General features: G+C 43.3%; 1 protein-coding gene across 1 annotated transcript; it reads right to left on the reverse strand.

The window, feature by feature from the left end:
• Nucleotides 1-1,200: 1,200 nt before the first annotated feature.
• On the reverse strand, nt 1,201-27,538 carry POLD2 (DNA polymerase delta 2, accessory subunit). The gene is made up of 10 exons (XM_078855306.1): nt 26,938-27,538; nt 24,537-24,658; nt 23,677-23,800; nt 22,875-22,989; nt 21,408-21,606; nt 19,751-19,831; nt 9,746-9,903; nt 6,097-6,224; nt 4,031-4,132; nt 1,201-3,020 (listed from the first exon to the last, which is right to left on the reverse strand). Exons 1-10 carry the CDS (start codon nt 27,203-27,205, stop codon nt 2,854-2,856), a joined length of 1,464 nt encoding a protein of 487 aa, XP_078711432.1. The 5' UTR covers nt 27,206-27,538; the 3' UTR covers nt 1,201-2,853.

The raw sequence follows: 27,538 nt of genomic DNA on the forward strand, positions 1-27,538 counted from the left end.
AGAGAAATTAAATTAGGACTCCATGGACTCAGCAGAGTGAGGAATAGAAACCAAGTAAAAAAATGGATAGTGTAGTAATTGTATGGGTCAGTGTTAAGGTCAATATGGAGACGTTTAGTCTCAGAAGCAAACATAGCATTTTAGAATTAGAAAGTATTTTACAGATAATTATCCATTTCATATGAAGGCTCTCCAACAACTGCAAGTCTGAACAATCTAGGACGTGTAAATAATCCAAGGACGTGTTAATTAAATACGTTTGGCAGCGATTAAGATAAGACGTCGTATTGTATCGGTGCAATGTGCTAGTTCAGCCACTCACCTTTCTTGTGACCTATCCAAACTATGTTGCACTCACAGAACCTCCACTCGGGGTCTGTACCATGCACCGCTTGTGAAGACTGTCCCTTGAACCGTTCCGAGTGCGCAAACGAGAGTGAAGTGGGCTACTCACACAATGCTCCTACACGAGTTGACCAGAACATGCCAATGTCACGTCGGTCAAATTAATAAATTAAACTTATGAGGCCAAAATAGACATAATTAATGGAGGACTTCAATGCAGAGATGAAGGTGCAGCGATAAAAGGGTGACTGGTATATTTAGCGTCAGAGTAACTGATGACAGCGCTGGAATATTAGTTTCATGCCAGCAGGAACTTGAAGCTAATGAACACATTTTCCATGAAGGCGTCTAAAAAGCTCAAATGTGACATTGATTTAGGTAATAACTTGGTGTAAAAAAATAAGCAAACGTTCAATGTCTCCCCAAGAATGGTCAATCCTTTATAAACAGCAGGTAGAAAAAAATGGTTGCGCAGAGGTCGTGGCGACCTTGAACTTTGCACCTTTGAACTGAAAATCAATCCCCAATCGCGATACTGCAGTCGTGAATGACCCCGAGGCTGTTTCAACGTTTATCAAAGGGATATCGGCGAGAATTCACGGCTTTTAAGCTTTAGTGGGACTGGGTCTATGGGGGGTAATAGGGTGGAAGTGATAATGAAGTGGTCTTATCAATAAAAACAAAACAATTTAGCAAACAACATTGAGCATACCTTGAGGAAAGATGAGTTTTCACTTGGCTGGAGAGGTTTGTCAATGTGCAGAGGTTAAAGAGGCAGAGTTGCGACATCAAAGCACGCAGATCACTCCAGACAAACACCACGGCTCGGCCTGTCATTTACAGACATGCGCGAGCAGCATTACAATTACTTTATTTTATAAATCCAAGAAACACATATATTCATCAACGTCCTTGTAAAGGGTTTATTACAAAAAAATGACTACATTTTTAAAACAAACTAATGCCATTCACCGCATCCGTAAACGGCACAACATGAGGAAATGACTCGGCTAAACAAAGGCTGCGTGCACGACACAAAGAGGCAAAACTCAAACATGAGAAAACCACACACACACAGAGGGATAGACACACGGTGTGAAATAAACTCTCAGGGCACAAAAGGCAGTGGGGGCTGTCACGCAAGTCCAATAACTCTGGCAAGTACAAGATGCAACTGAATCCACGTGTAGCTAAACAGCTCAAATATTATCCAACTCACGACTGGATCAATTTACAGAGCCCAATGGTGATTCTTGCAGGCAATGTTTACAAAGACCTGATAGAAAAAAAATCCATATTGTGAATGTAAGAGATCCAGTGGTATTATTTGAAATATTTCATCATTGTGTACGAGTGGCATCGCTCATATCAAATATTAAAATATGGCCCGCAACGGAATTGTAAATGAATGCATCTATGTCAATAAGGAATTTCAAACCTCCCTAGCAAAGTGTACAAATGTCAACGCCACCTTGCACAGCTAAGTAAAAGGTATCACTTGAAAACAAAATCATAAAAAGTAATCAACTCAAACGCAATTTAAGGAACTCGGTTACCTGCAGTGATTCACCGAGTTGGCTGCAGTGATTGCAATTTTAATGTGTTCCGAAAGTATGTATTTGTTTCCGCATTAATTAACGCGATAAGCTAGCATGCTAATCTACAAAACTGACACGAAGGAACAGGGCACATTTATCACTCCAGGCACTTGATATCGGTACCGCTCGGCCCTATCTTATTCCGTCCATGAAACAAGGAAGCAACGTGCTATTGAGTTACCACACTTCACTGTGGTCGACAATTCACCCTGGAAAACTGTAAGTTAATAGGCACATGCACAGCATAAGGAACTGTCTACTTGGCAAAATGTGATATAATTCCCGAAGCAAAGACAAAATGTGCGTTGTAATCTCAATTACGGCATACGCCGCTAGCTCTAAGACTGAGAAAGGTGAATCTTGAAAACTGGAAAAGAATACTGGGTCTTTATACTCATTAACCTTAAGCCAAGCAGTTATCCTAATGTCCGGGCATTGCCACACACCACCGATATGCATTGTGAATTTAAATGGACCCACCTTGAGCTTCTGATGTTCGGTGAAGGTTAAAAAAAAATGTTGTGTTTAAATTGCCACTAACGATTCGTCGCTTACAACCAACTCTTACACTTAAGATACATTCGTCGAAATGTGCGTGTAACAATGTATTGTGAGAGATGTAAAGTATTGCAAACTGTATTCTGCTACATGTCGGTTTATGGACAGGAAGGGATTATGCAACACAGCTGAACTAACAAGGCCGTACAGGACAAAAAAACAACAATGCAACAAAAAAAAACACTCTAGAAACAATTGAACCACAAACAAGACAAAAACACATTCTTGATTCTTGAATCGAAACGAGACTGGAGGAGGAGGAGGTTGCTGGTGAATTCTTACGCGACTATTGTTTGGAGTGCTTTTCAGGTGGCAATTCATTCCTTCTGCCTTTTTACAGTGGGGCTCCCTATCAATTGCCAACGTCCATCTCTCCATCGTCGTCGTCGTCGGGCGGCACCGTGAAGGCGGAGAAGCTGATCGGCTGGCACTGGAGGGTGCGCAGATTGAGCAGGCAGGCCGTCTGGGTGGTCGAAAACACCGGCACGCACACCAGCAGCACCCTCTGGCCCAGGGGTCCTGCAAAGCCGCGTGACGGGGGCGAGAGGAGGTTCGCGTGAAGACCGCGTGAGCACGCGCGCTCACACGGATCATGCGGTACACGTGATTGAATTTGAGTTTAATCAGTTTGGTTTATATAGATATGCTTGGTTTGACCTAATTATGTATTGTTTTAGCCTGAGCTTGCCCATTGGTGTTTGTAATTTTGATCTGCTTTCGTATTGTAATTTTACATTTGCGGTTTCATTTGCTTAAGTCTTTATTTGTTGCACTTTAGGCCCTGTTTGCTGCTATGATGTTTGCTGGTTATCATGATTAATTGTGAGTTTTAATTTATTAGCACGATAGAACGGTTGATTGTTGTTTTCAAAAAAATACAGCTGCTGGTCTCAATGGCCTCTTAAAAATAATTTAACAATAATTTTCAGCCACTGTCCATCCACTGCTGGATGGCCTCCCCACGCCACGTCACCGGGGTTATTTTCAAATGCTTCCCCACGCTTGTCAGTGCGGGTTGGCGAACAGGGGAATGGCCCACGTCTGGTTCAGAAGGCAGTGATGTTAAGCGCCGTGGCCAGGAAATGAACTCGGGTCGCCGGATTCGTAGCGCAATGCACTAACCAGGATGCCACGGCTCAACTAACAGGCTCTTACCTGGCCTTCAAGAAGGCATCGTGCTGCGCTGTGAGCGAGCGAGAGGCCTGTGTTTGTAAATATGTGCTGTAGGCGAGCAACACACGCAAGCTCGTTCTACTACCCCGCGGAAGCAGATATGCATAATGCATTTATAAAAGACATCGGGCCCCATGCTAACGCATACGAGCACACACGCGGTTGATCACGTACACATGCACACAGGCAAGCAGGCAGGCATGCAAACAAATCTCTCCCCTGTGCCAGCAGAAGATCGGTAATGTACAGCCAGAGACAGAAAAAAGCCTTGCATTACTCATTTGCGGGGGTTACCATTCGTGCTTGTAAAGTCATTGTCAACACTGAGCCCACGGGCACATACAAACCCTGCCCACCTGTGATGGTTTTTGTTTGGAACTTGGGAGCATTGCCGCTGAAATAAACATCTGGACAGCAGTTGAGAATGAATGGGTCTTTGTGTATGAAAGGATAACAGCCTGCACAAGGGGAGAAAAAAGGGGGTAAACATTGAACAAGAGGATACAACTGAATATACAGTCAACTCTTGATTTTATCTGCGGTAATGGTGGGGGTGGGGGGCTGGACAAAACCAAAACACACGTAATGCAAAACATTTGCAGATTAAGCTAATATATATAATGCTCATCTATGTAGAACGTGCATTCTATTTAAATTGTTTATTAAGATCATCGGCTTATCTGTCTCTCATGTTTGCAATCACGTGAGCAGTGAGCAATAATGGTACCATCGTGCAAAGAAAATATCATATTAAAACGGATAATCCACCCACGGATAATTAAGTGAACTGTCTATAATTGTATCCGTGTATTTGTGTAAAAACAACCCTTTAATAATTACAAAAAGCATTATTCACAATCCATTAAACCAACGTGTTGGGTGTCCAGCGATAAGCAGGGCGAGCCCTGTATAAAACATGAGCTCATTATAATTTACACTGAAAAAAAAATCTAAATGCACGCTTAGATCATCCCCGAGCCCTTGTGGAATGGGAGATTCGTGCGTTTTGCGAGACAAAAGAGATAGCACACATCCTTGCAAAGTGGTTCCGATTCCTTTATAATTGCAGCAACTGCACATTCAGTAACAGTGAGCAGACGTACCCCCCTACGGTTTCTGAAAGTTTTGCAGACTCCAAAGACAGAAAATATTGTGTTGGGGTAATAGACGTTACATAGACACACAAGTTAAGTTTTGTACGAAACGGTGGCTGTAATGTAATGAACGACAGTTTATTTATTACCCGAATAAAATATGAAGGAATGTCTTAATAAATAACTGATGCAACTGACAGGCAGAAATAATGTAAAATGTATACATTTGCAGTCTCGTAACATGAATGAAAGGCCTCCGTTGGTATTTTACATTTCTGTACATCGGGCTGCGTTGACCTTTGCGTGTTACCCCCTCTTTGTGTGGGTTCTCTACGGCTCTCCAGTTTCCCCGCACACACCACTCATCAAGAAGGAATTGGCCAAACTTCCCAAACACAACGCTCCTGTAAAAGGCATTTTGAGAATCAGTGAGGCTTCCTGGACAAATACGTGCCATTATCATTATTATAGCGACATTCAGTACACATCCTTCAGTGCCCATTTTTTGTAAAAAAAATACACCACAGCTAATAGATTCAATCAAACACTGCCAACTCCTCAGAAGTTGATAGAACCTGATAGAATCCATTGCAATCAATGGGACCCAAGTCCACATTGAGAGACTTTCATGAAAAATGCTCAATGTGCTGCTTCTTCTTGTTTCATACAGTTGATGTCGATGCAGAGCAACAACGACAATTTCACATTCAGGTGGTCAAGCGAGATAAGCGCGTCAGGAGTAGCGGAGTGGTGCATCATCGCTGTGATGTCTCCTTCGTATTTGTGGATCGGGCATTACGTCCTTAGATGCTGTATGGTCTGTTACGGATGAGCACAGTCGCAAACAGGATAGTTTTTAATTTTCCTTTTGTGTGTCAGGTATTCGCATCTGCCATGGTTTATGCGAATGGAGTTTAGGTTGGACTATGAGTATACTCTTAGGTTTTTTCCAGTAAAGTCACGTAGGTAAAAAAATTATTATAATAAAATAAAATAATAATAAATGAAAAATGACTAAATAAAATCACGACGTTTGAAGTCACTTGATACAGTAAATTTAGCTGTGACGGTTCCACCTGAAGACGGAGACTTGTGTTGCCTCCAAAACGTCGTGATTTAATGAAGTTATTTTTCATTTATTATTCTTTTATTTTATTATTATTATTTTTTCCCTACGTGACTTTACCAAAAAAACCTAAGAGTATGAATCCTTGCAGTCACGAAAACTTCAAATCTAGAATTGGACTATAAGCTTTGTCGAAGATCAAACCCTGTGTGGCGAGACCGGGTCATCCGGAGGGGTGGTGAGAGAGGAGATGGGCACCCACCTAGCGTGTCTGGCGCTGTGGGTGCCATGTGGCTGGCTCGCAGGGTCCACTCGAGGATCTGCAGGTGGTCCTCCATGCCAGAGTACTTGTAAATGTCCAACACATTCTGGCCAGACGTGCCCAGCAATCTGCGCATGTGTACACACAAGTGGGGGTTCTGGTTCAGTGTTTGTATGCACACCAAGGTGAGACCTGAAAACGGTGTGTTTCAGAATCAGAATCTTTATTCATACTGGAGTAATCCGATGAGCTAAAAAGTTATTTTTCACATATGCCCAGGAGAAAAAACAAACCCACCTCAAGATGCATTCATTTTCTCTTGCTTTCAATTCTCTAAATTAGCTCCTGAAATGTGTTTATTTATTTATTTTGTGATGTACAGCACTTTTGAACACTTTGTAGAAGGACGCTTTAGAAATGTCATGTATTGTTAACTGAGATATAAGATTTTACTTTATTGAATGTGTAGCGACATCACTGGATGTCACCATTTTGTGCGTGTAGTACCGGCCCTAGAGGGGCACGGTGTGCGTTGAGTAACAGCGCTGGATGGCACCATGCTGTAAGTGCAGTGCCGGCCCTACAGGACACGGTGTGTGGGTGCCGACCAAAGGGGAAGGTCGTGTGAGGCCATGGCACTCTGGTTGACCCGGGAGGACACATGACCGGCTAAGATGACAGAGGGGCCCCCAAGAGGGGGCTAGGGGGGGTCACGTGATAGGGACAAAGGTCGTTCCCGATAGTTCTGGAAGGTGGACGTGGTCAAGGGCGGAGCCGGCCACGCCGCAGAGAATATTGGGACCGGGGTTATACATCCTGGGAAAATAACCCTTCGTCTACGATCTCTGTTCTACGATCTTCCAGCACGTGGACCCGGGCAGATGCTGTTGGTCCTGGGTCCGTAGTAACAGTTACGTGGCAACTAGTGTAGTTAGCTGGGTGGTCAACACCCGAGGTTGTAATTCTGTTAAGGGGAAGTTACCCCGTGTGTTGGAACTAAATAAATGCGCTGCCTCCAAAGTCTACGTCTGCAACTCAGTTGAACCCACGACAAATGTAAAAACAAGCGATAGCGTTTGCATGGGTGGAGCGGTGGCAGAGTGGTTAGTGTGTACTGCACTGCTACTTGAGTTCGATTCCTGCCCAAGGCTAACATCACTGGCAAGTGATATCAGAACCACTCCTGGGATTTGCACCCCACTCCATCCCCTTCACCAACCCATGCGAAGTATAGTAAAAGTAAAAAAACATGACTAACACGGCATTGAGAGGTCTTCATCCAGAAGTGGATAAAAAAAATGGCTACATATTTTCTCTATATATATATCGTACTACGATAAAAAATAATCTATGCCTCGAGTTTCCTGGCTGGCTGCTGGCTGCGTTCATCTCCACCCCAACAATAATTCTGTTGTTAGTGGCTGCTGCAGGCCGTTGCCACTGAAACTAACTGGGTAACTGGCGACAAGGATTTTCCGTGTAACAAATAAACGTGAAATTGAACGGCGGAAGACATACTAGATAGCGACGCCCAAGAGGTGGGCGTCACTAAAATTGGTCTAACTTTTAAATTTGCGCTCCTATTAATGGAAGTCTTTCACCAGAATATTCTTGAAATCTCAAGAGAATGTTACAAAACAATCACAATACTTATTACCTTGGCGTTGTATTAGACATCAAAGCAGATGACGTATAGTGCAGGATTGTGAGAAGAGTATGAAAATGACAGCTGTCTCTTATTTTCCATTGCAGACTAACGGGTTCTCTACTCGTAAATATAAACTTCAGAAGTGTCCGTCTGTCCGTCACGCTCTGAATCTCCTAAACGGTATGCTGGAGGTAAACATGTATTAAACAAAACTTGCCAAGGACATTCCTGGTGTTTGAATTTCCAGCATTTTTTCCCTGACATTTCCACTACGACTTGGGGACATCCAATGGCTGGCCATTTGTAATTCTTGATGTCATTGGAACGCTTCCTGCAATTCAACACTCAAGCTGGATGCAGGAGTTGGCGATAAGTGTTAGGTGGATTAAAACAAGGTCCGGCTTTCAGCATGTGCGAATGTGTTTTGTCCGTGTTGTGCATGTGATGTGTGTCTATGTGTGTGCATATATTGATGTTAATATGAATGTATACCCTACGAACCCGGCGACCTGGGTTCGATTACCACTCACCGTCAACACCAGTGACAATTATCTGAACCGGTCCTGGGCCTCCCCTAGGTCGACTCAGCCTCAAACGAGTATTTAGTTCGGTGTGTAAACATCGCCACTCGGGCGACAAAAGCGGCTGGGTGTGGTGCTGGCCACCCACCCCTTCGTGTACCGTGCCGGCCTTCATAGGTACTCGCTAACAGCATGTGCGCCAACAGTATGTTCAAGCTATATGGGGGATATTTGTCTTTGTATACTGATGTTGATATGAATGCATGTGTATACAGTATGCGTAACTAATGTACATGTACTCACTCAATCTCTCTGGCCCCTCTATGTGCTGTAACGAAGCACCATTGCCTGAAATGTCACCTATTATATACTTAAACATTTTAAAGCAGTGTTATTGATGAATGTGTTCAGTTTTTGTAGTTATTAATATAAATGTCCACGTGTATGAATTCATTGGTTCATACACACGTGTGTGTGTGTGTGTGCGATAATGTTTATATGTACAACTCAGCCTCATATGACTACCTGGTGTGGTGTGTAAACATCGCCACTAAGGAAACAAAGGCGGTCGGGTATGGTGCTGGCCACCCACAGTGCCAGGCTTCATGGGTGCTCGCTAACAGCATTTGCCCCAAAAGTCTGCTTAGGCTATACGGGGGATATTTTGATAATGCATAATTCAGCGAACACACATTTGTCTAAGTTCGTGACTTCCATCACTTGCATATCACTTAAGTTATATCCTATCCAAATGCATGGGCAGTGCTAGTTATTTATTTTGCATATGTAAATGAGATACATAATGCCGGATAAGGAAACAAAGCTGTAGAGAAAACCACTCATTGTTCTCCCCTGTGTATCATCTTCCACCTTTGTCTAAACATAGGCCACATTGGTTCAGTCACTGTTCTTTTGTATGAAGTGAATATCAGAGTTCAAGGTCAATGTTTGCAATTGCAATCATTGTTTCGTTACACAAAAATAAGTGGGTCCACACTGTGCCATGTGCCAACTTTAAAAGATACCAACACAATTAACAGGACCTACTGTAACGTGAATGATGTAGTTTAGCTTGAGGAATGCAACTGTTGGTTGGAGAGAGCAGAGAAATGGATGGGCAAATTGTTCTACCACTTGACCACCATTAAGATGCTCGTTTAAAACTAAAACCCGGTGGTGATCAACCAGTAGTCATCGCACCATAAGCATGGGCCTTGGTAGAACAAATGAAATGGATGCACGCTGTCCCAATTTCCCCCTCTCTTCAAAGCCCAACACTCAGGCTGCACCCCCCCACCCTCCCCGGCAGTTGCACGACCAAAACTCTCGATATATACTCCACTTTGATTAACTCACGCGAACAACTCCTGGACAAACAATTTAAAACAAGCGTATTGAATGATGACCCGGATGTCACCTTCAGCTTGGCTACCACCAGCCCTACCTCCCCTGCCCCAGAGTGGGTGGTGGTGCCACTCACCGGACCCCGGCGATGTTTGCTTCGTATGGGTTCGTCTCCAGGCGCAAAGTGACGTAGGAGGCGGCGCGCGGGAACATGCAGCGGTGCAGCGGCTGCTGCGGCATCATGTAGTTGGCGGGGTCAAACTCGCCGGGCATAACGTCCACATCCACGGACGCCTGCGGGGGGGCCCTCACACAGTCGACACGGCAAAAGGCGCGTGACATCACCGCTCTGCGCACTCATAATATAGCACGAACGGGTGGTTGCGGGTTTAACGACACATTTATATTTACGCGATCTAACCCAAAAAACCTTTATTATGGGCAATTTCTACGTTACGAATCTGTCTCAATGACAGTTACTAACATAAATGCAGGTATAAAGCCCTTCTGTCACGTCATTGCCAGATGAAAACCTCCTGATGCTGTGTTTAATGTGGGGGTTGTTTTGTCATACTTCACCACGCTGGCCAATGTGGTTGGTGAAGTTGCAGTGCATCGAGATACACATAATACAGTACAACAATGGATTTGCAGCACTGCCCTCTGCTGCCTATAATCATAATTAATTGTTTATTTCATGCCTCCCACGCAATAAATCTGGAGGTGCTGGAACAAAGGGATATTTTAAATAATTACTCAGAAAGAAAGTGATTGCAGAACTAATGCAATATTAAAAACAGTACAGTATATACGGTATACACAATGGGAATAAACAACATTGAAAAGCTAAATTATGCTTGATAGTACTCTCTTTTGTCTATATTGGAATTATTCATGTGCCATTTGAAAATAATGTCTTTACATTTTGCTTTAAAGTTGTGGGTGCACTCAAATATCTCAGTAAGCTGTTCCACAACTTTTGTGCCAAAACACCAAATGCCCATTCAGAAATCCTTAATGTTGTCCACTTCTCTTCTCAATGATAATAAAATAAAAAATCTACCTTAGCTGGAAATCGTAAAAAAATATTGCATCATTATTACAAAAAGTAATAAAAGCATTGTTGTTGAAATAACGTCTGAAACAGACAATTACTAAAATAGCAAGAGAGTAGGTGAATGCATTAGAGGCCCTGGGCAGGAGTGATTGACTGATTAACCGATTAGATTTTAATAATTAAATCAGTAACAACATGCTGCTGAATTCCACAGAAATGTATTCCTGTGGTGATAAGCTCTAATTAGCCATGGGAAGACTTACTCATTAAGACCTGCCGCATGCTGGCTAGGGTGACCAGGTGGAGGATTGGTGGGGGTGGCATTTCGGTGGGGTGGTGGTACGGTGATTGGTGGCAGGGGTGCGATGTGCTCACTGGGAGCTGTTGCAAAAAAAGCAAATCCGAGGGAACGTTAACTGTTTATTTGCAGGACTTGAGTCGAACCTCCTGGAATGATTACAGAGCAGGAGTGAGGTTTTCTCAGTTGGTACGCAGCCAATTGTGTTGCGACTGGGGTCACACCTAGCCACTCGTCCATGTCATTTTAAGAATAAACCACGAGGGGCAAAAGAAGGGTGCCAACTTCCAAAATGTCACATCCCAGTTACATTGGACGACTCATACAGATATACTGGCATTTCCAGTTGTGTCAACTTTCTTGTAACACATTCCTGCGGAGGGAGCTGGTAGGAACGTTGGGTTGCTCGGTCAATGGCCAGGGTCAACGGCGGCGTGGTGTATTCCGCAAATATGGCCGACTGTGAGGGTGGGCACAAGCCGGCGTGAGCAGGTTAAACGTTGAGTTTTATAAGGGCACCACGGGGTGACCAGCCCCTCCCCACCCAGCCCCACCCCTCTAACCCCCCACCCTCCCCTCCCCACCCAGCCCCTCCCCACCCTCCCCACCCAGCCCCACCCCTCCCATTTTTGGATGCACGACGGACGGACACAATAATCTCCTGTGGGCTGGTGGAACCAGGTGGTTCCTACCAGTATAATATGAATAGATATACAATACTGTATTTAAATATGGAATAACTGACAACAATTTGGAAATCCACTGCTGTGTGGTCATGAAGTTTTGTTTGACCATGCGACACAAGATGAGTCAGTGCGGTGTCCATGGATCACTCGACAATGATGTTAGCCATGTCTGAGAATTCAATTCGGGTCACCAGATTTATAATGCTATGCGCTGACTACTGTGTCACCGCTCTCCCACATATATAAATCAAATAAATAAATAATATGTCGACTTCACATATCCACCTCTCTACACAACAGAATTAAAGTATTTCTCACACAACCCAACAGTTGCACAGCAATTTGGAAGTGCGTTATATCAGCAGTATTGTTCGAAGATAAATCTGGCCGGGTTTCAACACACAGTGTCTCATCAGCAGTCAGGCTTGCCTGAATCATGCTTGTAACCTGCCGATCTTACACGCAAGGACCCACCCTCACCTTAAGTTACGTAACACCAGATTGATGTAAAATTATATAATGCTTAACTCAAAATAATAATTTGCGTCTTTGTGGAGAATATTAATATTCAACTAATTAGATATTTGCTATTCATATTCTCCAGAACAAGTCTAATTATTATTTTGAGATGCATATAAATATATCAACTTGATAACCAAGTGAGAGCTTATTGAGACAAAATACCCTTTTGCATGGAAGACCTGGGGTACAAAATGAAACACTGAAAACAACATGCAAAAACCATCCTCCAGCTATACATTCCACATTGGAATAGTTTCAGTGCTACAATATAACATCGGCCACGACAACACATGTAATTTTGAGCGAAGTTTGCTCTCCAGCAAGCAGTCAGCCAGTCAGTCAGTGTCCTTTATTTAACCAAGAGCTGAAATAAACCCAATGAGACATGTGAAACATTGCCTCTTCTACAAGGGCGACCATCCGAACAAAACTCGTCCATAGCCACGGTGACCTAATTTCACACCAAACGAAAGTGGAAAGCACTGCAAGTTACAGAGGATGTCAGAATGCACAACCCTACTGCAAAAACCACCTCACCTCATACATATAATATGCAGGCAATGCATTTCAAGGGCTATTAATTATCCATGAAACAAAAAAAACCTAAGACATCTTTTGGAATATGATTTCTACATGCAAAAACCCTAACTTACCGATGACCAAATTACTAGGAATGCACATAATCTCATAAGATCTTGCAAGCTAAGCAGTGTCGAGTCTGGATAGTGCTTGGATAGGCGACTACCATGAATAAGACAGGTGTTATTGTAAGCTGTGGGAACACATTATGAGTTTCAGTGGGCATTGCAGCAACATAATGTTTATGCTCCCATGTTTCTGCTTCCCACCTTCAAAATCCTTCACTGTCCAGCATGGAGAAGAAGTATGGTCAAAACACCCTCACAACCCATACAGCGTGGCAATCCCCTCATCCAGCAGTGTATTGACAATTGAGATGCATATGCACTCACATCTAATATTGCCGTGGTGTTCTTTACTTCTCATTCGATTCGTGGCATTTGATGCATTTTATTTTGATGTTAACAGTGACAGAACACTGTGAAAAAGCACTCGGTCACAGTGTCTGCCTCAAAAGCAAAGTGCGCGTTGCGCTGCTTCAATATTAAACCCACCGCATTTTAAATAATGCAAATGCAACGTCATGCATAATCCATTATCTTGCTTCACCATGGGTGATGCGACCTTAACTTTTCAGCGCAGCGGTAGTTGCTAAGCAGTTCCGGTGCAGTTACAATCCCCGCCACGCAGACACCCAACTACTCTGCTAATCCAATTTTGAATGCCAAGTTAAGCGACACGCAGGGTCCCCCACGCATAGAATCGGGGCTCGTGAGCTGAAATGGGACCCCGACGAATGGGACCCTCTGTCCAATTTCCCTCCCTATTTAGTTTCTTCAGCACCTGGGATCCTCCAGTCGGTGGGCCCCTGTGCAGTTACACTTTTCCCGTACCTCCGATTAGCACGGTTGGCGAGGTAAGGTGCGAAATAAGTTCAACATAGATACATACATACACTTGCGGCACAAGTGACAGCTGCACCCCTGGCGCAGGGTGCGCGTGTTGGGTCTCGCTTGTGCCGGATCTCACACGTCGCTGCCGCTCACATTTATCCGGTGGCCCCCATGTATGAAGCACCTCTGGGGAATTTCGAGCGAATGTCGATAATTATATCATTATCAACAACATCCCAACGCACATTTGCACACTTGCAAACTGGAAATTTGGCCTGTAACGATTCACACGTCAGGTGTCCTATGACTTGGAACAATTCAGTGTCCTGATTTGATAAAACATATATATCTAGTCTGTTTTTCTGCCTATTCTTCTCTAGTTTTTAAGCTTGTTCTGTTTTGTACATTCAACCTAAATATCACATTAGCATAGAGTTTGAATATGCCTTGTATAAACCATAAACAATCACACCCACAGTTCTATTGCATGCATCATAAATGTAAGAATTGATTTCATTCAGTGAATCGATGGAGCATTGGATGTGCTGGCGCCATCAATTATGCAACAAAAAGGATATAATTAACATCAATATTTTCCCCTCGGGGATAAAAGCTTTTTTTTTTATCTCAAAAGATGACCAAAAGCCACAAGAATTGCGGGCATCGGTGACGATCTAAAACGGAGGAAACACTCCAGGCTTGCGCAACAAGTTGGGATGCTCCTGAGCCCAGAGTTAATCAGGTGTGCAAATCTGCTGTGCAAATGCCAAGCCACCTGTTGTTTCTAACCTCTAAATGCCCGACAATACTTGCACAGACCTCTGCACACCTACAAAACACAAGCGCTGCATGCATGCCCAGCATGGCGTTATCCAGCAATTTGGACGCAAGGGTTTGTGGATCACAAATTTATAAAACTCCCAATCTACTTTAGGTGCAAGGTGACCAACAGAAAGGAGTGCAGTGAGTTTGTGAAACCATTTGTGCGGAACTCTGAGTGTTATCCCCACATATGAGTGGTGGGTTTTCTCAAGGGTACTCCGGTTAGCTTCACACATGAAGCGAGAATAGAATTGGACAAACATCCCAATGCAACACTACGCTGTAAAAATATACTGATTCAATTAGCGGTTCATCTGGATTTATGAAAATATTGTTATTCTGGAACTATTAGACAAAACAATCTTTCACAAATTATCTGCTTCAAACCACTTCAAAAGCACGGACGTGAGTAATGGTCCGTAATCTACACGTTTACTACAGAAAGAGAAAATAGTAATTTCCTACATTTTAGACTTCTTCAATAAGCCTGGCAATAAAAAGCAAAACAATGGAAAAATATCAATGGGAAATGTCTAAGCTTCCGAAACATGTCTTTATCTTCAACAGATAAATGGGATGTCCAGCATGTTGCATTTGCTGCACAATTAAACTAAACAAAACTCAACGGACTGGCAGGTCTGTCTATCGTTTGGCTAAAATGGGGCCAAGTAAAGGCCCGGACACTTCCATTCATGCCACTTCTGAAATTAAAACAGCCGTGAATTGTTCAAGGAATATGGGAAAAAAATATAATACTCAAAGTGCATTTCTGAAATGTGAACCTCTCTACCCATTCATCTGCTTATCTTGACTATTAGATGCTTAAGTTTCTCATACGGACAGTGTTCATGAAGCTCAAAAGACCATGGTTAACTCTTGTCGAGAGCTGATGGGTTAGTTATTTCTTTCATCAAAAAAAGATTTGCAATTAAGTACATAGGAAAATAAATGTTTTTCAAAATTAAACATTATGCTGTCTACCAATACAATTAATTTGCATGCAATATAATTAGGGAATGAGTGTGAGCATTAGCGCCTTACGTGTGTTTTCATCTGTACGTGTTTGTACGTTTCTGTGCGTGTAGTTTCTTGGTACAATCAAAACCCCTCACACAGTGGAGGCTCCCATGATCCTACCGGTTTGTTAACTCCTGCAATCAACAGGGAGTATAAGGAATAGAACTACAAAGATATAAGCAACTGCCTGATTATTTTTCTATCTAGGGTAGGTCACTTCAACTAGAGAACATTTGGCACCAGTCAAAACCAAGAAAAACATTCAAAGTTCACCTTATAAAATAACAAATACAGGTTTTGTCATGTGCAGATATGGGATGTAGCCAACAGCACTATTGTATTACTCAAAAATTTAAAACCTGTATTCCACACCCATGAATTCTGCTTGCCTATGATTTGCAATATGTTCGATCTTGTCAGAGCTAAGCAATTAAGTCGGGTTGAGCCTGGATAGACCTTGGGTGGGGTGAACCACCATGTGCATATTGTTATTTGCCCGAAAGGCTATGTGGTGGGAAGTAGAGGGCAGCGTATCAAAATCAATGATACTGTAATTCTATGTTCCCAGGCTTCACCAACCCATACGGACAACTGCTTCGAAGCGTAGTTAAACAACCCCTATTACCTGCATGGCGTGGGAAAGCCCTCACCCAGCAGTGGACTTGATAAAAGGGCTGTAAGTGTACAGCCTGGCACAAAACATTAAAACCTCACAACACTGTCAACAGCACTGTAAAATCTTCTTAGGTTTTTTTTTGGTAAAGTCACGTAGGTAAAACATCAAAATGAATGAAAATAAAATAAAATCAAAAATCACGACGTGATGTTTTACCTACGTGACTTTACCGAAGAAAAAAAAACCTAAGAAGATGATTCCTTGCAGTCACGAAAGCTTCAAATCTAGAAGCACTGTAAAAATGTAATTTGAAACCCGAATTTGCCGTGCATTAATTCACTTCAATGCTTAAAGACCTTTTTGGTACAGAAGAGCACAGAGAACGTGGTGGTTATTTTAGACCCGTCGCCATTCGTGTTGATGCATGCACATTGCATCGGCAGACAAGAGCCTCCCATGCCTTGAGGGCTTACAGAAGGCAGCAGCCTGGAAAAAAAACATCCTCTCGAGAGCAGAACAAACGAGGCTGACTCACAGGACAGGTAAGCAGTGTCCTTCAGCTGCCTGTCCCTCTGCACGGACAAGCCCTTCTGATCTTTCTGGCGGTCGTGGCTCAGCGTAGGGTGCTGGGGAGGGGGTAAGTTCAAACGGAAGGTGCACAATCCCCTCTGGAAAAGCGCGCCGGTTCAAATAGGGAGGGAGTCTTTTTATTAGAGGCCACCTACTCGCCGCACCGACAATCTTCAAACAGCAAATGCGTGGCGAGTTTAAACTTTAAATGGCCCCTTCTTGACCCCCACGGGTGGTGTATGGTGTTGCTCACAAATATAATAAACTAATGCGGAATAATTCACGGCCCTTTCTCCATCCAGTGCTTGGATGAGGGACTCACCACACCGTGTTGGTTGTGGGGGTTGTTTGACCATAATTCACCACGCTGGTGAGTTCAGCTTGGTGAAAGCAGGCAGCATCGGCATGCAAGCATAGTAGTACCGTACAACACGTTTTTCTGCACTGCCATCTGCTGTCCAAAACATAGCCTCGCAGCCTTTTAATTCGGACAGAAAAAACCCTGAATAAGGGACAGCGTAGAAAAATATATTTTTATGCTCGCACATCTATGCCTCGCCACCTTCACCAACCCGCACTGACCAAGGTGGTGAAGTATGGTCAAACATCCACAATGACCGACAAGGCATGGGAAGGCCCTCATGCAACATTGGATTGACGAAACGGTTGTCCGTGTGCACACACACGAGAACGTTGAATAAGGAAAAACGTTTCTCGTTCGTCACGCGCACACACAAACAAAACACGCGCGCTGTGTCACGCCAACACGCGCTGACGCACGAGCACAGGTAAAGGCCACGCCGCACTACAAGTGGCCGGTAGGAGTAAACGTTGGGCTGCTGTGGGCGCGATCAGCAGGGTGGAGCGTGAGTCGGGACCAGTGTGGATATTTCTGTCATTTTGACCTTTTACATCCGCAAATGGCAACAGTTGGGGGCAAAGCGGGGGGGGGGGGTAGGCAAGCCAGAGGGAAACTAGAGATGGGAGTGAGGGAGGGGGCGATGGGAAGAAGCCGTTAAATAGAAACGTATGCCATACTCTCTGATCTCCTGATGGTTTAAACAGCCTAAACAAACATAAAGACAAAAATCCCCAACAACACACACCAACAAAAACTACAAACCCATAAACTATCAACAAAAATTGTGCACAACTATGAACACAACTTTCCAACACCGCACACTGTGCAGCAATTAAAACAGATAATTGAAACGATGTATACAGCTAGAAATGTTATACATTTCAGGGATTCATTTCAATTTATTCCGTGAATATAATTGGCTAAATATCCCAATTAAAGGACCCTCCTGAAAATGTGTGGTTGACTCAGTAAGGCTATCCTGGATACATTGAATTGTTAATTCTAACGATCATAACTTAAAGCCCTTTTCAACGACACTGCTAGAAAAAGCTCTCATGTGCTGTGGGTCATGGTGATTGTTTCACCATACTTCACGAAACTGGTTAGTGCAGGTTGGGGGCCGAAGACAATTTCAGATATCACTCACCACTGACGCAAGCCATAGCCACGAATCGAACTCAATTCACCAGGTTTCAGAGTGCAGTCTGCTAAACACAGCATCACCATTCCACCCAAGCACTATTACTGAAATAAGATTGTGCTACATTACAAAAATAAAAGATGATCGAGTGACGGTGCACATGACAGCGCAATACATGACAGAATAACAGTGTTAAACCACTTCGCTATCACCGCATGTTAGTGCACAGTAACCTTCACACTGGCAGAGTTCTACTTGCACACCACCGGAAATCATTAAGGATATACATCTCTAAGCACGGCATAACCATCTTACTCCAGGAAATGAATTATTAATTACGTTAAGAACTAAACAAGACGAAACCTGATAACCTCAGCACCAGGGAGCCAAATGTGCAAAAATTAGGTGCTGTGCCATCTGAAGAATCAGCAATTACACCGCAGCGACGAGGGATTTTACAGCACCGCTGACATTAAGTTGAGGAAAGCCCCTTCCCCAGCTGGGTGTTTGATTTGCATAATTAGAAGTTTTTAATTATATTTTTTAACAACAGGACTCACCCTTCCCAATATCTTTCACTGCTCCCCTTTGCTATTTATGCTTCAAAAACGCTGTCAATCGCTCAAAGACTGAAACGTATTCTTCCTTGTTGGCTGCTTCTCCAGTTTAGAGTGGTCTTTCTGTTTATGACCAGCTTCTCGATTAGATACATCTGTAATTGGTAAACTTCCCATTATGCCAATTTAATATATATTATTATACTTAAAAATATATAATCACTAACAAATGTCGATAAACCTGGTTAAACAACCTCCATTGCCAACACAGCGTGGGGAGGCCTTCATCCAGCAGTGGATATACAAGTTAAAGTATAGTGATTTCTTCCTCAAATGAGCATTGAGGTGGTGCTCAGCTCATGTTTACAGCCATGAGCCAGTGGTGGTGAGTTTATTCCTCAGACAGTGTTGAATTAACAAAAAAAGTGGTACTGGTTTTATCGATCCCAGAAGGATGATTCGTTCAGTTAACCCTCGAAACAGGAATTGAACTCGCAACCAGCCGTAGAGCTGCTCGCTCTACCACTGATCCTCTTGGCTGGATTTACAAAGGCATTATTGTTAAAATATCTAAACACTTCAAACCATAAACAATAGGAGTATGGATATATTAAATTGTGTGTGTGTGTATATGTGGGGAGCGGTAATGTAGCGGTTAGCGTGCTGCGCTACGAACCCGGTGACCCGAGTTGATTCCCGCTCACGGCCAATACCAGCAACTCGGCCTCAAGTCAGTACCTGGTGCGGTGTGTAAACATCTCCTATGGGGAGACGAAGCTTGGAGCTGCCACACACCCACTCGTGTACCATTCCGGCCTTCATACGTGCTCGCTAACTGCACTTGCCCCAACAGTCTCTTAAGGCTAAACGGAGGATCTTTTTCTTTATATATACAGTGTGTATAGGTAAAACAACCAGCATTACAGATTGTTCCCAAAGCCAGAGAGGCTCCATTTCCAGCAGGGCAAGAGGGCAGTGTGCAGAGCTGAGGTGAGAAAAGCCCATTCGCGGCTGCAACTTACGCAGAGCTGCACCAACAATTCATCGAGTGCCTTCATGGCCTCCACGCTCGCTGCCTTTGTCTTTTTGGTCAGGTACTTTGCCTGCACCCGCACAAACATGCACAGACATCAGAGTGACATTAATGCGCACGTACATTGGAAACGCATGTTGGCACCAAACTATCAGCTAAATAATCACCCATGCCACGGTGGCGAGATGTTAACTCGCCTGGTTTCCAAGTGGGCGTGGGTTCGATCCCGACCCTGACCCCTGTATATTTTGAGTTTGCAAATTCTCACAATGGTCGCGTGGATTTTCTCCGGGTTTTCCAGTTATTCCTTCCACATTTAGAAACATGCGTTTCTAGTACTGTATTTGGCTGATATAAATATCCACATGATAAGCCACTTTATTTCTATCATTTGTGGCCAGGTCGCTTCTGAAAAAGAGATATATATCCCAGTGGGCCTTACCAAGTAAAATGAAAAATAGTTGAATAGTTTAAAAGCTGAGCAAAGAGCCGTATTTGCCATGACAAGCGTACAATAATCCACCTACTCTGAATGTCCCTTTGGAAAAGTGCTGTTGGCAGGCACTTATGAAGGGTGAATGGTGGTTGTGATAATTCTTGGTATAACCATTAGTCTCCCTTGTGATTTATTAAATTAATATTCTTTGGGTCTTTCGGTAAAGTCACATAGATAGGTTCAAAGAAAATGACAAAATAGCCAAAAACTACGACGTTTCGATCGCAACACAAGCGGACGACCGCTTGTGTTGCGATCGAAACGTCGTAGTTTTTTGTTATTTTCATTGAACTTATCTACGTGACTTTACCGAAAGACCCAAAGAACATGAATTCCTGCAGTCACGAAAGCTTTAAATCAAGATTGATTTAATTGTTACGATTAAAGCTACAATTCAATTCAAGAAGTTTTGTTTAAAAAATCTGGCTGCTTTAAATTTCTACGTGAAAAGCCACTTCGTTGAGCTATCATTTGTGGACAGGTCGCTTCTGAAAAAAAGAGCTAAATAGCTCAGTGGGCCTTAACTGGTGAAAAAAATAAATAAAGGGAAACCATGTGGTGAATTTAGCAGCCACTATGTGATGGAGGAGTCACTTAAATCCAATGTATGAAACATCCGAATTAGAAAAAAACATTATTACATAGGGAACTTGATGCATCTTGGCTTCCCGTCTCTTAAATATTTTTTTCAACCACATCAACAGGGAAAGTCATTGTGAGTTCAGCTAAAAATTGTCAATCTTGCCCATGAGCAAGTAATGCATATTGCTCAGATGATAAGTAGTGCAATAACCGCTATAAAGACAAACATCCCCCATATAGAGGTATATAATGCTTGGGCAAGTGCTGTTAGAAAGCACCTATTAAGGCCAGCACAACTTTTTGTCTCCACAGTGCTGATGTTTACACATTGCATCAGGTACCAATTTAATGCTGAGTCGACCTAAGTAATGACCAAGATTGGTCCAAATAATTTCCATGTATTCTTGCCTTGGCCAGGTATCGAATTCTGGTGGCCAGGTTCATAGCCCAGCAGGCTAACCACTATGCCACTACTCCACCCACCCGCTAACCGCTACACCACCGCCACACACATCACACAAATCAGTTCTTTAAAACAAGCAACCTAAACGAAAAATACGAAATGCACCTTGCTCAGCGAATCCTTGCTCTGCGTGTCCTGGCTCAACAGATTCCCGGCGAGAATCACTCGGGCGATCCCAGCGGACGCCCGTTGCTCCCCGAGTCCCCCCAGCTGCCCAGTCGCCACGTCCACGAGCATTTGCAGGCCCAGCGTCGCGTCTGTGTTACGGCTGCCCAGTCCGATGCCCGATGTGAGCAACACATACCTGCACATGCCAGGGACGTGGGTACAGAGCATAAACATAACATAATCGTACACGTTAACAGCTGAAAAAAAAGTAAGCGTGCATGTCGCTAGAAGGGATGGCCGAGGGTGGAAACTATTGAAAAAGTATCAGCCAAGAGCGAGAACACACCCAAAATAATGTACCCCACGTAGATGGAGTAATGAAATCAGCTCGTGCGCAGATGCTAGGTGGACTGTTACATCGCAAGAAAGCAAGAGATGGTGATGGATTGGGGAGGATTTCATGTCGTAGTGTATTGATCATGGATAAATATGACAGAATCCCCAAAAGCTAAGCAACCTTATTTTTTTCTCAAAAAGTTTTAATTCAAGTGAAATAAATGTTTAGTTTTTCATTTGTAGGAATGTCAAGAAGATCCGACTGTTTTTCAAATAATTATGCATCCTTTTCTATGCTTTTTTGCCAACCAACATGGAGGCAGAGCCAGGGTTCCATCACGGTTAAGGGACTCATCATTTCACGTAACCTTTTGCGAACAGCATCCTGTACAGCAGTGTCATTTTCAAAATGTTGCCCTTGTAGGCCACACTTCAAAGACCAAATAAAAATCTAAGGATACCATATCTGGGCTATGCAGTGGGTGGATAAGGCTGCATGGTCCACCACAACAACAAAAACTGTTCAATGGCCTCTGATGTTCTCCGGCGTGTTTGGTCTTCTGTTTGTTGTGCTGGAGGAGGGCCTCTGACATGAATGTCAGGACAAATTTGCCATATGTGCACCCCTTTGTCAATCCACTGCTGGATGAGGACCTCCCCAAGCCGAGCAGGTTTCGGCAGTTATTTGACCATCCTTCACTAATGCTTGTCAATATGGATTGGTGATGGTGACGGGCATACATGTTGGGAGATAGAAATACAGTACAACTATTTATTTAGTTGCAATGCTCTCTGCTGACAAAGTATCCTTGCAGAAGCCTATAATACCTGTTTCATGCCTGGTGGTCACCAATCCAAGCACTATATAGGCTTAACTAAGCTTAGATTCTGGGATCAAGATGAAATCACATGCAATCCCGATTATTTGGTCAAAGGCTGAATTTGTTGAATTTTTACTATATATGTATTTAGCCTCTCAAAACTAAATGCGAGTAAAATTTAAGAAGCCATGCATACAAAGTTATTTCGAACAATAAAAAGCCATTGCTTTTGCAGTATATCCTGTGTAGTATTGCAATGAAATGAAAGGGTTAAAAGGTGATGCTCTGTGCTGATTTGGTTCCGTACGTGTCTTGAGTTGGCAAGGTCGCTGATGTCTGTGGCGGCAAGTCAGCCATGCAGTAATCTTCCACGTGGAACTTTCCGTCCTCTTTTTCAACTCCTTTCACTGCCACAATAACACCTATTCAAAAGAAGACACTTAATAATTTAAACAATCCCATTCATCATGCACACGAGTTAGGAAAATTGAAAGAGAAAAATGGCAATCTGTGGACTGATTTGAATCTCTACCTAACCACAGCCAACGGTCCTGTTTTTCACCACACACAACTCGTAACGCCCTCGTTTATAATGCAACACACCTGATTAACTATCAATGCAAGAAATAAAATTATACAAACCCCTATTAGTTTTTTTTATGATAAAAACATTGCATTAAACACTGCGGAATGACTGCACCCTTATGTCAGCGCGTCTTCATGCTCAACCATACAATGACGGCAGCATTTAACTATGTTGGTAGCTCGGGATCAGGGGTAAAAATTCCACATTCCCATGACAGGTGCCGGTTTACTGACAAGATTACTCTTGATGACTGTACACAAAGTGAAAGTTTTATCAACCTGAGAAATATAACAGACTATTATTTCGACCCATCACAGTCCTTTGTCAATCCACACCTAAATGAAGGCCTCCACACACCATGTTAGTCATGGAGGTAGCTTGACCATATTTCACCACGTTAGTCTATACGGATTGGAGAAGGGACCTGTTCAAATATAGCTCTCCACTGACTTTAGCTGTGGCTGGGAATCAAACTCAGGTGGTTGCATTCATAGCACAGTGTGCAAAGTACTGCAGGAATCACCGGTGACGAAGAGGTCGGGCTGGATATTCCCAACAAGACCCACTCGCTGGAGCTCATCCTCCAGAATCAGCTCATCCAAGGATCCCACGTAACGCTCGCGAGGAGGCACGGGCAGCAGGTTATGCTGCGAACATCGACCACATACGGCATTGGTGCAACCAGTCTTCCAACAAAAATTTTAATCACCAAAAATATCAACAACGCATTCGCAGCCACACTTATTGCACATCATATATCTGGATTCCACATGACCTTCTACAGCCGGTTTGTCATTCTCATGCTGAATGATAACATCACCATGCCGTACAGGTAGCATTGGTTATTTGACCGTACCTTAACCACGCTGGTTAGTGCAGGTGCAGAGATGTGAGAGAATAGAAGTACATGTAACCCAAGGCCCTGTCGTAACCTGGTAGTCACCAAAACAAGCATTGCAAAGGCTCAAACCTGCTTAGCTTTTTTACATTTTACAAGGTTGGGCACTTTCCAGTTGGTTTTCCCAAAGGTATAACTGGAGCGGCGATAGCATAATGCCCGCTTGTGTTTATAGAATATTTTATTTTTGTGAAACGTTCCCAAAAGTTGGGCTTTGTCTTGATTTTTTAAATAAAAAATTGTTGACAAAATATCAAGACCTATTGTGAACAAAATCAATGTCAGTAACACAAAACTGGAAGCGGTTAGGGATTGACAGCAAATTTGCAAAACTGCGTTCAGGAAGACTGCATGTGGGGAGACAGGTTTAATATGTTCAAGGGTTTATCAGTGTAAGATATGAAGGCAAAGCGTTTTGAGGCAAGCCAGCAAGAAGGTTTTCCTAAACATCTTCCAGTGGCCGGCTTAACAGAGCATTTACCAACCTCTTCACTGATCTCCTTGAGAATAGACGGCCGCAGCTCCATATGCTTGTAAAGGGTACCCACCACATAGCAAGGGACACCAACCACAAGCTCAAAGAGCTTCTTAATGACAACGTCCTTGCCTGCAACACATGCAACAGAAGAGACTGTGAGCTGTGTGGGTAGATGCAGGATGTCCATTAGCTCAGCCCTTTAATTGGTGGAACAATAATCAGCATTGATTGATGGCCCCTCCCACACAATTTGATGGCGAGTGTCACAATTCAGGGTCAAGACTTTATCTTATTTGTATCGTCTCGTTTGTAGAGTGTGGATTGTACATTCTAGCTTGCTCAGTCCATTTGCCTAAATTCAATATTTGCATAAATCATATTGTATCATGTATCGAGTGTGAATCCTGATTTTATTCCAAAAATCAATTCATAATTACACTCAAAATGTAACCTCACTACTGCTCTTAGGCAAGGGCTAAATCTTAAATCAGTGCCACTTAATGTCACATTTGTTTGTCATGGCACTCACTTATCTACATGAACAAATTAATTACGTCATAAGATAATCATTCCAAATGGTTATGACCTAAATAACTTTTATTTACCAATCAGAGAAAATAGTACCAATAATGATGCGCCACCGAAGGTGGTAATGAGAAGTAAAATATCCAGCCTGAGCCCACCTACTCTACCACATGTCAGGTGAGAGTATGGTTATTCCTAGAACAGACCCCCAGCACAAGTCTAGTTGAAATAATTATTTGAAAAAATAATATCTATACAGTAATACCCTTTAGAGAACAAAAGTCTGCTGAGAAAACCTCATGCAAGCTGGGACATGACATTGCTCTACTTTTGAGTGCATAACGTCAGGGTTAACAAAATCCAAAATGAGGACAGCTGGAGGTAAATCTTTAATGAAGCTCAGCTTAAGCTGCTCATCTGCCCCAGATTTCTATTGTTCAGGGAATTCAAAATCTTCATTTGTTAACAAAGCAGTTGAACTAGGTCAGTGTTATGAACAGCAGTTCGGGATATCAATAACCACAACCCAATTCAGGCTCGTATAGGAGGCTGTATAATGCAGTCCAAGAGCTCAGACGAGAATTCTCAGATGTCATACCACGTGAGGTCATATAAGTTTCGTCGTTCCAATTAATGTAGATAATAATGCGAGTTTTGCATTTTAAATTAGTGGGTTATCAAATAATTCATTGCATGCCTCTTAGAATATGGCAAATCCACGAATGGCTCAGGACTGTCAGTGGTGATGAATGCTGTTCCAATGCATATTTGAAGGGGTAGACAATGGCTTAGTTTTGTCTCATTTCACTCAAGTTACATTCCGATTGTGCTATTAACATCTTGTCAAGATAAAACAATATTTTATGGAAATCCCACCACAAGCTGCAACATGACATCTTGTCAGCAAACGGCTGGAGTCACTTCACTGGCCTATTACCCACACGATGTGACGCAATTTTGCATATCCCAACCCCAAATATTTTCTTTACTCATCAGAGTAAAAAAACAATCACTTGAAGATTATATTCATATTGTTAATACATTCATTAGTCTCGGCTTGAGACGCGTGTTTTATTGCTAAAAAAAATATTTAAAATCTTTAAAATACATAAAATGTCAGTGGACAAAAAAATCCACATATCCTGCAAGATTCCTGTAAATTACTTCAAGTTCAAGTTAATTTATTAGGTATAGCCCTGTGAGTGATTCGGCTCTTGCAACAGCAACAAACAAAAAACTAAAACATGAACAAGAAAACATCTTATAGTGACTATGTGCAAACAGAATATCCAAGAATAGACAGCTAAATATTGCAGAAAAAGCACCGTACACCAACACTGTGTGCAAAAATCCCAGTGGGATGCAAGTCAAACAACAACAACCACAAGACAACTTAGATTAAGGCCATCAGTCTAACTCTGTACTACAACAAACAAACATGGCCAAACCAAAAAACTTTTCGAAAATCACCAAAATAAAGCCATAAAAGCAATGAAACAATGGTCATAGGAACTGTGACCGAATTTTCACAATAAACGACATAAACAACATGTACTACCAAACTCTGCAGCCATAGCTCCACAACAGTATGAGCATCAGTCGGAGTATCAACATTTTTCAATGCACCTTTAAGATCAGCACACTAAACTGGGATTACGCATGACATCGTCACCCCACTCGTGCGAATACAGTACTTAGCAAGACCCTCCTGAAAAAAGATCTTGTGACTTGGTGATCATTTTACATTCTAGATTTTTCATTTAACTGGTAAACTGGAGCAGTCATAACGGTGTCTGCTGAGCTTCTGAGCCAGGCTCTCTCCTCCTTTCGCCTCGGTGCCCTCAGACGTTGGCCATTAATTAGAGCCAATCTCCCTCGCTCACCCCAATGTCTCCGAGCCCTGGCCTCCAGCATTCTCCGCATGAACACCAGGCGGCTGGCGTAGAGGTGGGCGAACTGGCGGCCGAAGGAGCGATCGACCAGGAGGAAGCGGTCGGACGGCGGGAGGGCCCGCGATGTCTCCTGTCCCGACTCCTCTCCCGTCCGCCTTTGCAGCCGCTCCTCACCGTCATCCCCAGCAGGGCCCACGGGTTCTGGCCGCGAAAGAAGACAGCTGCTCTCGCCCAGCGAGCTCGCCTGCTCTGAGAACATCGCTTGGAGTCGCCGCGCTTAAAACCCAACACGAATCACGGCCACGGCGCTGCCCCCCCCCCCGTCCCAGCGGCGGCCTAGTTCTTCGGCCCAAAAGGCTTCTGCTGAAAGTTTCAAGAAAGTGGACTTACCCCCGCCCCTCCTCTCGCGTTGATCGGTTTTGTTTATCTACGCGTAAATGTTATGCTAGAGCGGCCGATGGTTAAAATGCTTCAAGAAACGACGCACGCACCTCGCTGCTATTTAACTTTTTGTTACTTCACTGCCCGCGTTGCTAAGTGACAGCGGCGTGAGTGACCTCGCGAGTTTTCCCGCCAAGACCACGACGTGACC

Source organism: Lampetra fluviatilis, chromosome 4, assembly GCF_964198595.1.
Source record: "Lampetra fluviatilis chromosome 4, kcLamFluv1.1, whole genome shotgun sequence".
NCBI lineage: Eukaryota > Metazoa > Chordata > Hyperoartia > Petromyzontiformes > Petromyzontidae > Lampetra > Lampetra fluviatilis.